The sequence below is a fragment of the Procambarus clarkii genome, chromosome 33, assembly GCF_040958095.1.
Source record: "Procambarus clarkii isolate CNS0578487 chromosome 33, FALCON_Pclarkii_2.0, whole genome shotgun sequence".
Taxonomy (NCBI): Eukaryota; Metazoa; Arthropoda; class Malacostraca; order Decapoda; family Cambaridae; genus Procambarus; species Procambarus clarkii.
The window spans coordinates 27272431-27285217 of NC_091182.1; the positions used below are offsets into that span (position 1 = coordinate 27272431).

Here is a 12787-nt window from a genome sequence, read left to right on the forward strand (position 1 = left end):
ATTTCCACTATAAAAGTCAATGTTTCTGCTCACATATGTTACTATATTGCATTAAATACTGGTATGTAAATATGAAAATTAATCATCAATAGAAGGAACCAAGCCAGGAAGACTATCTAGCACCGGCATGACAAATAAATCCTTGAGAGTTGCTGATTTAATTAATTAATCCTCTTGCAGACGTCAACATTTGCCGTAGCCTCTGAAGAGGATCTGAGGAGAATATTGTGTTGGAAATACGGCTATTGGAGTCCCTTCTTTATGACCTGCCAAGCAGGTAACACCATCTTCCCCGGACAGACCAGGATCTTCTACGGACCGCCTGGCAACTTCACCGAGGCCGCCGCCAGGCACATCGCCTTTCAACTCCGTCTACCTGACAGTGGTGAGTGAAATTCCCAACTTCTTGTTAAGTCTCCCGTCAGGTGCTCTGGCGCGTCTACTAGAGTTAGAGGTCTAACTGCTCTAAACTTATTCGGTCCTGTTAAGGGGACTTCATTCAGGTAATGAAATGGATACCCAGCTCTGATTAACATGCAACTGGCAATGTTTTATTGTATAATGTACCACTGTTTAATATTCAACTGTTGAATTTTCGTCTGTGAAATGTTCAGTTATTTTATTTTCTTCCTTGGAACGTTCTGTAATTTTTTGGGGGTATAATGTTTTGTTGCATATATCATTATTGTTTTGAAGCTTTGTTTTACAGATAATATTTTTACTTTGTCGTTTTTATTACTTTCTCATTTTATTATGGCCACCTATTAATGTGCTGTAGGCGAAGACTACTCACGTTGGCCTGCTTTCAAAAATCGATGTGTAAAATAAATTGTAACACTCACATTCTCTCATTGAAAGTTTTATTTCAACAATAGGCATTTGTGTGTATATAAGATGGCAGAATTTCTAAAGATTCGCTTAAGCAAATTATACCCAAATCTAATATAATTAACACTTTTTCCCATGATTTACATTTTCGTCTCCATCAAAGAAAATGGGAACAATATTAATTAAAGTACCCCTAACTCCTTCAGTGCTCAGCCCCGTCTCCTCCAACGACCAGATGGACGACCTGGTCGACAAGGCTTACTTCGAGACCAACAACTCCTACGCCACCTTCTATGTAGGGCTCTTCTTCTACGACCTGGACGACCCGGGTCCCCCTGAGAGCCTCAGGTACGACCTGAGACTGGCCAAGTACTGGCTCACCTCTCAGCTCTACCCGTACCTGCAGGTCCCTGGCCCTAGGAACTACAGCAGTGAGTCCGGCAGGTTTCTGTACCGCAGTTATCCGGCTTTTACAGCCAACTGTATCCAATCCGGATCCTAGCCGGAATGTTGTTGTTGTTGTAGATTCGCTACCTGAACAAAAAGTTCCAAGTAGCACGGGCTATGGTGAGCCCGCTTTTTTTTCCTAGCCTGAAGGCTGAGTGCTTCATTAGCATGCACAACTGCGCACGATCTTATGCGTACACTATAATATACTTGATACAGTTAATTAAATATAATATTGATGATAAATATAAAGGTAATAAATAACAAATGTGAAAAATCTGAATAATAATAATTATAATATTATTAATAATATTATTAACAATAGTACGATTGATGAGACATCAATTTATACGCTTTTCACAGGCCATAAACTGATATATAAGCATCATCAGTTTTGGGAGGTATTGACATTAAACCCTCCCCCCCCCACCTATTTCTTACAAAACACGGGACCTAGATCTTTATAGCTCAAAAAATACAAAATTGTAACATTATTAGTGAGAACAATAACATATTGGTCTCACTTCCGTGTGTTCGTTAATGTGTTGGTGTAATTAGGAACGACTGCAGTCATTTATGTAATTGTAGCTACAGTGGAGCGCTATGCTCCTTTACGCTGTAATAATTTCATCAGACTTCATATTCTAAAAATGTTAGCAACTAACAAACTCCGCCATGTGGACAAGTTATTAACAATATAGCAGCAGCATGGATAGGTAATGGTCGCTGATGTGTCACAAGACGGGATTAACTTTAGGCTGTCGGTAAACTCATCACAAACGGGAATTAACTGGAAGTATTCAGTAAACCGGTGCACCTTTCTCCCAGTATTCGACTTCGGAAACTACAACATGGACGGGTTTACCTTGATCCAGAGCCTCGTGGACCGTTACTACATCGCCAGCCTGACTAACGACTCCTCCTACATGACTGGTAGTTACAAGGTGGGTAGTTCATAGAGATGATTGGATGTTTAGAAGAATACAGAAGGGGAGAACATTCGTAGGAGTTTGAAGTCTGGCTGACTGGACGCCATTTCTTAACTGTTCGCCCCTCTTCACCCAACAGTAATTGGAGACCAAGTTGTGAATTGATGGACGGGTCTTGTTTCAGGGTTGTTGTTGTTGTTGTTAAAGATTCGCTACCTGGAACAAAAAGTTCCAAGTAGCACGGGCTATGGTGAGCCCGTAGACCTGTTTCAGGGGAAAATTGTCGGGTAACGTTAATTTCAGGTATCAGAGTTGAAGAAAATTAAATGGGAAAAGAGGGAGAGCGTGTAGGTGTGTGTGAGTGTGAGTGTGTGTGTCTCCTTGTGTAGGTGTGGAATGTATCCTGGTTTAGAGGTATGTGGTGACGCACACACATACACATAGATATATAATATAAGCTAGTCTCCCTTCCTCAGCTGGAGGTGCAGATGTACCCATACCCACCGTTCCTACAAGACTACGGCATGAGCCAGTTCTACGGCTCGGCGCTGCCCACCTTCGTCGTGTTGTCGTTGGTGCTGCTCTCACCCTCCCTTATCAAGAGCGTCGTCTACGAAAAGGAGACGGGCGTCAGGGTGAGTTATGGCCTTCTTGCACGTGTCCGTCATCAACTTCGTTAACCTCAGTCGATTATAAAATATAATTTATTTACACTTGCAAAAATTTGAGTTTGATTACAAGTAACTCTAAACCATTTTGAATGCGAATTTCTAAACGAGAATCGAACGTCGACCTTGCAAGAAGCAAGGTTCGTCCCTGTACCGATTCAGTCCAATACTGTTTGTTGTCTACTGCAGAAGCCCTTAAATCCTTGCACAGTTGACACTCGGGTATTTCATGTTGTTTGTGTTGGCGTCTTGCACTGCTATCATTGGTTCCTGGTTGTTACCTATCGTACGTTACGGCTCGTGATCCTACAGCAGCCAAATTTTAATAAGTCTAGGGATACGACACAACTGCTGTTCTCAATAGCGAATCACCAGTATAACCCCTTAATAGGTAATGAGCACATAATTAACAATCTTCGTTTAGGACTGAAGAATAGATACACAATATGATAGCTATATATTCAAAACAGTATAATATAAACACAGATGGTAAAGTTAACTTATAGAATATGATTGTATAGTCATGTCACAATATATATAATAGTAATTATGGCAACAAATGAATAATAACAGACTTATCTCCCACTTGTTCCTCCTCCCAGTTCCCCGAAGCTACTGAACTCTCGCTCTGTCGCCACCCACATTCACACCTCCCGTCTGCCTCATCCCAGGATGAGGGATGGAAACTAAGGACTTTTTAATATTATAAACTAATTGAACAACCACTTGTTCTCAAAACACATAAGACTGCAAGTTACATATAATAGTTACTTACAAAATATATAAGTACAATGACACCTGTTTAATTACAATATATAAAGCATTTCCTAACTAAATAAAAGTGACATCTGGAACTCTCAAACTGAACAGGTCCAGCTTTCCCGTATCAATCAAGTAATAGACGTGTGCAGAGACAACCGCTCTCCTGTCCACTGACGCTGCCAAACCACACGACAATTTACCCAAAACACAATGTGTGTACATATACATGCAATGATAAAATAAAATAATATTTATTTTAAATTTATATACGTATTCTGCTAGGAGTACGTAACACTTCCACCTCCAAGAAAAAAAAAAATGCAATAGATTGAAGATCAATGGCATTTTTTCAAAGTAAAATGTATGACACTTGAGATTTATGGTATTAATTACACCAAACATGTATAAGTAATAAGAACACATTTCTGGATAAAAATGAAAACACTCCAAATATAGTCTTACAGGAAACTCAGAAATTTCAGTCTTATGACTATGTTCTACATATGTGTCACTGGAGTATGCAAATTTATCTCTCCAAGGTACTATCTCATTTATTTCACTTTGTTTTAGATCATATTTCACACTCCTATCTACATTATCATTAGTAGCATGAATAGAATTGTCAATAAAGGTAGCTGCTTTCACACAGTTATCATGGCAATTTTGCTTTTCATATGTTTCTACTATTTCTCCAAGATCAGTTTCATTTTTCCATGTGATTCCTTTTCCACATGGTGAATTTTCCCAAGACAGCCTCGATTTTCCATTACTCCCCTTTTCTGGAGCTGAACTGCTTAATTGAAGCAGGCTGTATGTTGAGTTGAGTTGGGACTTCTCCTGGGTATGCTCTGACACAGACATCTGCTCATCACTCTTGATCCTCTGTGGAACACATACTCTCGCCCAATGGATACTAAAATTAGAGAAAGTAGCATTAAACCTCACAATTATGCATAAGACTTTCCCATTCATAGAACCTTCCGAAACACAAGACACCGACTTATCAAACCTTTGACCTTCCAACCAAGAAATACAACCCAAGATAAGTGCAAAGACTACCTGATCGAACTGACTCAGATGATCCATAAGGAACACAGAAATCAATTGCCTCATAACTCTGTCATAACGATCAGTGAAAGAAAACAGGCATATACCTAGGCACCATATCTCAATCATAACTCTCAAGACAAGTTCACACCCTCTGATGGTGAACTTGAACACAACACACACATTCATCAACCGTCTAGTCTTCCAAGAGACTAAATAAAACATGCCGAAAACGTTACAATCCTCACCATCACTTCCCAAGTGATTTACGTCTGATGACAACCAATCAACCAAGAGGTTTAAGGGTCTTAACATCTTGAAGATGAACAGCAGATTACCTGGAAAACGCCCAAGGACAATCTGAAACCCTTCACAATGATTAACTCTAGGTAGGATAACCTTATCCCCCAACTTGAATTGCACACCTGGAGCCTCAAACATCTGCTCCCCAGTATGATTTAATCTTTCACCCACAATATGACTCTGAAAGTCAACTCCAATATGACTCTGAAAATCACCACACTTGAGTGGAACATACACTTTAATCACTCGTGCATCAAAATTACCTGGATCTGAATATAGAGACACTGCTCTAGCATAACTCACCACTTCCTCAGAACTGGATGCACAACCTACTTGAGTAAACTCTCTCTGCTTCACCACAAGGCTTGACAAAGATGTCCCACAGTCCATTACTTCACAAGAAAATGGCTCCTGCAGAATAAAAGTAGATTTCAACATCCTACACACACTCTGACTCAATGTACACAATGAGAAATACTTCCTCCACATAGAATAAGAATCACAACTCCTCAACTTAGATCCAAATGCTGCTTTACCACTCCTAATGATTTTACCAAAATTTCCTCCCATGACTTCTGGAGCTGCTTGGAGTACTGTCTGCTCACAATCAACAATATCACTACCAAGCTGGGTCACATCCTCACAGACAACTGAAGAGGGAGGCTCAATGGGTCTCCATCTACTCAACAGAAGCTGATCCTCTGGCTGCTTTCCCACACTCTCCAAAACTGGATCTACAGTACAGACTGTCTCCTTGCTTCTCTCTGAAATCTTAGGGTCAGTTCTACTCAAAGCACATAAATGAAGGGAATCTGAAGCGAGCGGGCAAGTAACAGGTAGTTTGACCTCCTCCCCTATTATATCACCTTGACTAGGGTGAGGCGGGGCCTCCACAACGGACTTACTCTCGACAACTGATTCTAAACTTGGAGTGAGCGGGAATACTTCTGCCAACCCGACATCTTGTCCTAAACCATTCACTTGGCTGGAATACAGAGTCGTGGCTTTTAAGTTTCTCTCAACTCCTGGCACAACGTTCGTAGTGAGCGGGCAAGACAATGGTACATGGACATCCTTTCCCAATTTATTGGAATAAAGCAGAGTCATAGTATCAGGCTTACTCTCAACAACTAAATCGGCCACACAGGAATCTGGAACAACCACATCCCACTTCTCCACTGAAGGGGTACTGGTTACTGGAACAAATGCTTTAGTAACAACATCAGAACTGACAACTGGATTTATAAGAGTACTGACATCAGCACAGGTAGAAGGGACAAAACCATCTTCTACAACAGGTTCATTCATAGAACTAACTTCAGCACAGGCAGAATAAACATGGTCTGCAACTGGCTGTTTACACAAACGGGGATCATTCTCACCCACAACATGATTTATGGCCACATCATTACCCAATATAACATCCACACCTGGGATGGGCAACTGTGTACTAACACCCACAGTGCATAAACGTGGTGTAATGGTGGATCTGAAATTAATGTCTATTAGAGGTACAGTTTTACATCCTGCAACACTCTGAAGAACAACAAACTTTCCAGTATCTCTCTTTTCAACATCAGAAAGAATATTGGATGAAATTATGGTTTGGGAAGCACCTGTATCACGAAGAATAACCACAGGCTTCCACTTTCCATTAATACACAAGACTTCACCTGAAGACATATATGGTGAATACTGTTTCACCCAATTGGGGTTTACAGTTACATGTTTATTAGTAAGTTTATTTTGCACACCTCTGCAATAAATGAGACCAGTGGGTCGTAACTCAGGGTGCAATATAAAACATGAATGAATTCCATGGCCTTTTCTCTTACAATGGGAACAGGACCTTACAGTGGACACACTGGTAGAACCAACTGTAGGTTTAGAAATAACCTTATTATTATTTGACATTCCTGACAATGAAGTAGCAGGGTTAGATTTTGTAAGAGAAGAGCTCATGGGAGTAACTGGAGTACTAGGACTGGATGGATTCTGATAAGGAGTTCGGTGAGCATTATAATTTACTCTACGACTAGACTTAGGTGAAGTGGCCGTAAACGGGGCCTTAGTCAACAACTCATGCTCATCCGCGAGCTTTGACAGCTCATCAATGTCTGTTACATTCTTTTGTTCTGCCATAAAAGTAGACAACTGGTCTGGGAGACATGACAATACTTCTTCCATTATAAGAAGATTCTTTAGAGCATCAAAATCAGTGACTGCAAGTGACTTTAACCATCTGTTACAAAATTTCGTCTTCTGACGAGTAAAATCTGCTATTGTCTGATCACTTGTCCTCCTTAGATTTCTGAACTTTTGCCTGTGTGCCTCTGGATTTAGTTGATAAGCATTTAAGATGCTTTTCTTTACAAATTCGTAATCAAAGCTATGAGCGTCAGGTAGGGATGTGAAAACCTCCTGACTACGCCCCTTAAATTGAGACTGCATAATGGCTACCCACTGATCCCTTGGCCAGTTCATACTGATGGCAATTTTATAAAAATGTGCAAAGAAAACCTCAGGATCTTCCTCATTGAACTTGGGCAACTCTATATACTTATTCATCCTGATGGGATTATTATCACTATTTGTTGAAACATTACTAGTATTTCCATGCCCAGCTGCCATACGCTGTGATTCAAGCCTGAAGTTAGTGTCAGCCATTTGTTGTTGAATCTCTAATTGTTGCTTCTTTGTGGCTTCAAGTTGCAACTCAATTAAACCTCTCTGGTTTTGTGCCGCAATTTCTAAACGCCTAGTCTCTAGCTCCCTTTGCTGAGCTTCAGCCTCTAATATTTGCTGTTGCTGTTGAGCTTCAATCTCTCTTTGACGAGCTTCAGCCTCTAATATTTTCTGTTCTTTTTGAGCTTCAAGCTCTAATTGGCGAGCTTCTAACTCAAGACGCTTTAACGTCATCTGATCACTCGACTCCTCTCTTAACTCCTCTAGAATTTCTTCCTCTAATTCCCCATTCTCAACAAAATGCGTCACAATGACTTTCAATATTTGGGCTTTAACCATTCTATTGCTGGCGGTCAAATCCAAATGATTTGCCATTTGTATTAACTCAGTCTTTTTAAGGTTCTGAATCCCTTCAAAGTCTGGGTGAGCCACCAACGCTGCAACTTTCTCCTCCATCGTTACTAACACTTGGCACTTAATTCACAAAAATAATTAACACAATGGCACTGCACTACACTTCACTGTAAAATTGTCACCACACTGAAAATTCGCTTGGCCTCACTGCACAAACAAAATATATAGGATGACTTACCTCAAAATCGTGAAACGTTGTTACTTGACACACAGGAAGGCTTGCTTGGCACATGGAATAGTTCTTAAGAAACACACAGAGACACTTGACACTGGTACCTAGGAAGGCAAGGTTAGATTAGCATAGTTAAGTTAAGTGGGACAATATTTCCCGGCACAGGCCCCCATAACTCTTTGTTACCTATCGTACGTTACGGCTCGTGATCCTACAGCAGCCAAATTTTAATAAGTCTAGGGATACGACACAACTGCTGTTCTCAATAGCGAATCACCAGTATAACCCCTTAATAGGTAATGAGCACATAATTAACAATCTTCGTTTAGGACTGAAGAATAGATACACAATATGATAGCTATATATTCAAAACAGTATAATATAAACACAGATGGTAAAGTTAACTTATAGAATATGATTGTATAGTCATGTCACAATATATATAATAGTAATTATGGCAACAAATGAATAATAACAGACTTATCTCCCACTTGTTCCTCCTCCCAGTTCCCCGAAGCTACTGAACTCTCGCTCTGTCGCCACCCACATTCACACCTCCCGTCTGCCTCATCCCAGGATGAGGGATGGAAACTAAGGACTTTTTAATATTATAAACTAATTGAACAACCACTTGTTCTCAAAACACATAAGACTGCAAGTTACATATAATAGTTACTTACAAAATATATAAGTACAATGACACCTGTTTAATTACAATATATAAAGCATTTCCTAACTAAATAAAAGTGACATCTGGAACTCTCAAACTGAACAGGTCCAGCTTTCCCGTATCAATCAAGTAATAGACGTGTGCAGAGACAACCGCTCTCCTGTCCACTGACGCTGCCAAACCACACGACAATTTACCCAAAACACAATGTGTGTACATATACATGCAATGATAAAATAAAATAATATTTATTTTAAATTTATATACGTATTCTGCTAGGAGTACGTAACACTGGTTACTCATATTATTGTTTGTGAGCCATTTTACATGTTTTATTTTGCTTTGTTCTCTGCTTTCATCATCCTCCTCCTTGCTCTGTTTTTCCATACACCTGCCTCCTCCTCCTCTGTTATTCACTACACCTGGCCTCCTCCAATCAGCTGCCCCCACATACCTTCTTCACCTCTTCTTTCCCATAGCAACCACACAGAGACTCCTCGCGCCACTATTCCTCCTATTATGCACTCTTTTCGCCCTTTGAAAGATCTAAGATCTAGAATCTAGATGTTACTCTGAACTAATCAGATGGTGGGCCTCGGTAGGAGCTGGTGCGTCTGATGGGTCTAGACGGATGGCTGGTGTGGCTTGGATGGTTCCTTCACTCCTTCCTTATGATCCTGGTCGTCGCCTCCATCATGACCCTGCTCCTCAAGCTGAAGCTGAAGCCCCTGGACGACGGCAGTGGGTTCCTGCCGCCCATTCTGGCCTACAGCGACCCCTTCTTCATCTGGGTCCTGCTGGTGCTCTACGGCGTCTCCTCCATTGCCTTCTGCTTCGTCGTTGCTACCTTCTTCAGCAAACGTGAGTAGTGACTCGTGTGTAGACACGAGAGCGCTCTACTGAGCTACGTGCTAGCTACAAGGCTAGCACGTAGCTAGCCACAAGGCTAGCACGTAGCTAGCCACAAGGCTAGCACGTAGCTAGCCACAAGGCTAGCAAAGGCACCAGGCTTTGGTGCCTCTGGAATCATCCAGAGGCACCAAACTCTTTGGGCTTTAGCTCGAATTTCGATAACTGTATTGATGGGTGTTAGAATCCTCCTTGTTCATCAACCGACTTTCACAACAAGGGCCCTGATTCATTCCATGTGTTGACTGTTCCCACTCTATAATATATATATATATATTTTAGGAAGTTATCACAATGGTTAAAGATATAAAAATGCGTGCATATTGGGGTCGGTCACAATATTCTCGAGGACACGTAGTGATTGGGTTGTATTGACCTGTCCCTTGACCTTCGTCAGCGACTCTGGCCACCACTCTGGGCATCCTGCTGTGGCTGACCTCCTTCTTCATCCCTCGGAGCATCATGGAGTACGACTACAACACCCTCGGACTCGCTCCCAAGATCTTCTCCTGCCTCCTGCCTAATATAGCCATCACCTGGGCCTTCAGGGTCATTGCTATGTTCGAGGGAAGAGGTAAGAGAGAGAGAGAGAGAGAGAGAGAGAGAGAGAGAGATGGATAGATACACAGATATAGAAACAGATTCAGAGAAATAAATGATAGACAAATGTAGATATAGGAAAATATGTAGAGAATAATATATATAGATCCATAGAAATAAGGGAATATATATAGAAATATATGTATGTATATATATATATATATATATATATATATATATATATATATATATATATATATATATATATATATATATATATAAATGTAGGTAGGGAGAAATTGAGAGAGATTAAAGAGGGAAAGGGAAAAAACGTAGGGAAAATGCATGGATTAAAGGTGGGAGTGACGGGGAAAAAAATTAGCACTGGAAGGAAGGGCGTTGAGGGAGAGAAGAGTGAGTGTGAGTGCATGCCTGAGTATGTGCATGCGTGAGTGTGAGTGCACGAGTGAGAGGGACTTGACTAGCCTCAGTAACAGACTTGTGTGTGTGTGTGTGTGTGTACTCTGCCCGTGCGGGGGTGGTGGCAGCTATTGGCGTTCAGTGGAGCAACGTGTGGGAGACCGGGAACCCTAGAGACCAGCTGAGTCCGGCCATGATCCTGCTGATGCTGCTCCTCGACACCTGCCTCTTCCTGCTGGTGACCTGGTACGTCGACCAGGTCAGCCCGGGGCTCTACGGGGTACCACGACCCTTCTACTTCCCGCTCCAGGTCAGTAGGGGTGCTGGTCTTTGCAACGTCTAGGGTCATATTTTTAAGGAAATATTTTGCTGATAACTTCTCCATATTGGTATCATTTTTGGTCACTTGGTAATCATTCACGTATTTTTTTTATTACATTTACATGAAAATATCTTCACTAGGTGGTTTTAGCAATCCGCATCTCAAATGTTTTCCCTCACTTGATCTATTCTTTAAACGCCAGACAATTCTTCTTAGACTGTTAATATCTGCTGCATTAGTTCTTAATTTGTCACGTTCATAAACTCCATGGTTTAGCGGTCCTAAGACATGGATCAGAAGCACTACTCCGTGTTGATCTCTGGCAGTATCTTTTCCCAGCCTCCCTCGGCTGAAAATCACCTGAAAGCAAAAATAACTTTATCACCCATAGAAGACGTACTGGTGCAGCTCGCCTCCAGTACACCAGCAGGCGGCAGAGGATGAGGCCGCTAGAGAAGACCAGGAGTACTTCGAGAAGGAGCCTTTGGGACTTCGACCTGGAATCGTCATCAAGAACCTCAGGTAGCGCCTCTCCCATCCAGTTGATTTTGATTGTTGCCGCCAAAGGGCGCTAGTTTATTGTGCGCCCCATACTCATCCTGTGAGCGGTGGCGCAAAAGCATTACAGAGGGCACAAAAGGTGTTTATCAGACCTCATCTTAGATCCCATCCAGTATTGTGCTGCATCCTACCTTTGATTAACTCTCTTGAATCCGCTGAATATTTCCAGGACCCCGGTACATTTACAGTACCCTGGAAGAAATGCAGACTCTTGCTTGCTACATTAAAGTGTACGGACTCGGTACACCAATTTCTTCAGCTCGAGTCCTGTTGAAACTTGCGACCCATACTCCGATAACCTCAACATTTTCTCCATCCTAATCACGCGCTCCTGAATTAATAATGTATATAATTATGTATAGATATAGATGATCTGCAACAATACATGTAAGATACACATATTCATATTTAAAAAAATATTTAATTAAATGTAATATTATGTTTGCTGACTACCAAGAACAAATATACCAGACTGTGCCAGGAATATAGAACATTTTTTAAAATGCTTAAAATAAATTTGACATTTGTGTTAATGTCGATGTTGTAATGAGTTCAAATGACTGCATTTGTGCAGGAAGGAGTTCAAGTCGCTGGGAAGGAAGGTGAAGGTGGCGGTGGAGGACGTGTCGATGACGTGTTACGAGGGCCAGTGTACCGTCCTCTTGGGCCACAACGGTGCCGGCAAGACCACCACCATGTCTATCCTCACAGGTGACACCCCCCCTCTCTCTCTCTCTCTCTCTACAAATGTGCTAAGTTCTACTGATTATTCATTTGCATAGTTATAAGGCTACAAAATACTACAAAGTTATACCAGTGGTTAAATAAGCAGAATCAAGCGAGCGAAACCAGTTCCTGGCGGGGGGTATAACCGGAGGGGACTATACCTGCAGGTGTGCACGCCCCCAGTGGTGGGAGCGCCCTGGTCGGTGGCTGGGACATCGCTACCAACCTGAAGGAGGCGAGGGAGGAGGTGGGTCTGTGTCCCCAGCACAACATGCTCTTCGTCGACCTCACCGTCATGCAGCACCTTCTCTTCTTCGGTAGGGTGAGTAAGACCTTCCTATAGCCTCTTCTCTTTGGTAGGGTGAGTAACACCTTCATATAGCC

General features: G+C 41.7%; 2 protein-coding genes across 2 annotated transcripts in view; one reads left to right on the plus strand and one right to left on the minus strand.

Moving 5' to 3' along the window:
• The window catches only part of LOC123765246 (phospholipid-transporting ATPase ABCA3), a 39892-nt gene that overhangs the window by 3539 nt on the left and 23566 nt on the right, over positions 1 to 12787 (plus strand). The window contains 10 exon segments of the mRNA XM_045753744.2: positions 181 to 385; positions 1035 to 1259; positions 2104 to 2219; positions 2681 to 2839; positions 9528 to 9786; positions 10232 to 10408; positions 10923 to 11104; positions 11508 to 11638; positions 12252 to 12388; positions 12571 to 12725. Coding sequence (XP_045609700.2) covers positions 181 to 385; positions 1035 to 1259; positions 2104 to 2219; positions 2681 to 2839; positions 9528 to 9786; positions 10232 to 10408; positions 10923 to 11104; positions 11508 to 11638; positions 12252 to 12388; positions 12571 to 12725 — 1746 coding nt within the window.
• Positions 3317 to 9212, minus strand: LOC138370875 (uncharacterized). The gene is made up of 2 exons (XM_069335501.1): positions 8736 to 9212; positions 3317 to 8359 (listed from the first exon to the last, which is right to left on the minus strand). The coding sequence occupies exon 2, from the start codon at positions 8123 to 8125 to the stop codon at positions 3704 to 3706; it is 4422 nt and encodes a 1473-aa protein (XP_069191602.1). The 5' UTR covers positions 8126 to 8359; positions 8736 to 9212; the 3' UTR covers positions 3317 to 3703.

Excerpts from the sequence above, each read along its gene's own strand:
- LOC138370875 (XM_069335501.1), bottom strand. The coding sequence starts at position 8,125 with ATGGAGGAGAAAGTTGCAGCGTTGGTGGCTCACCCAGACTTTGAAGGG.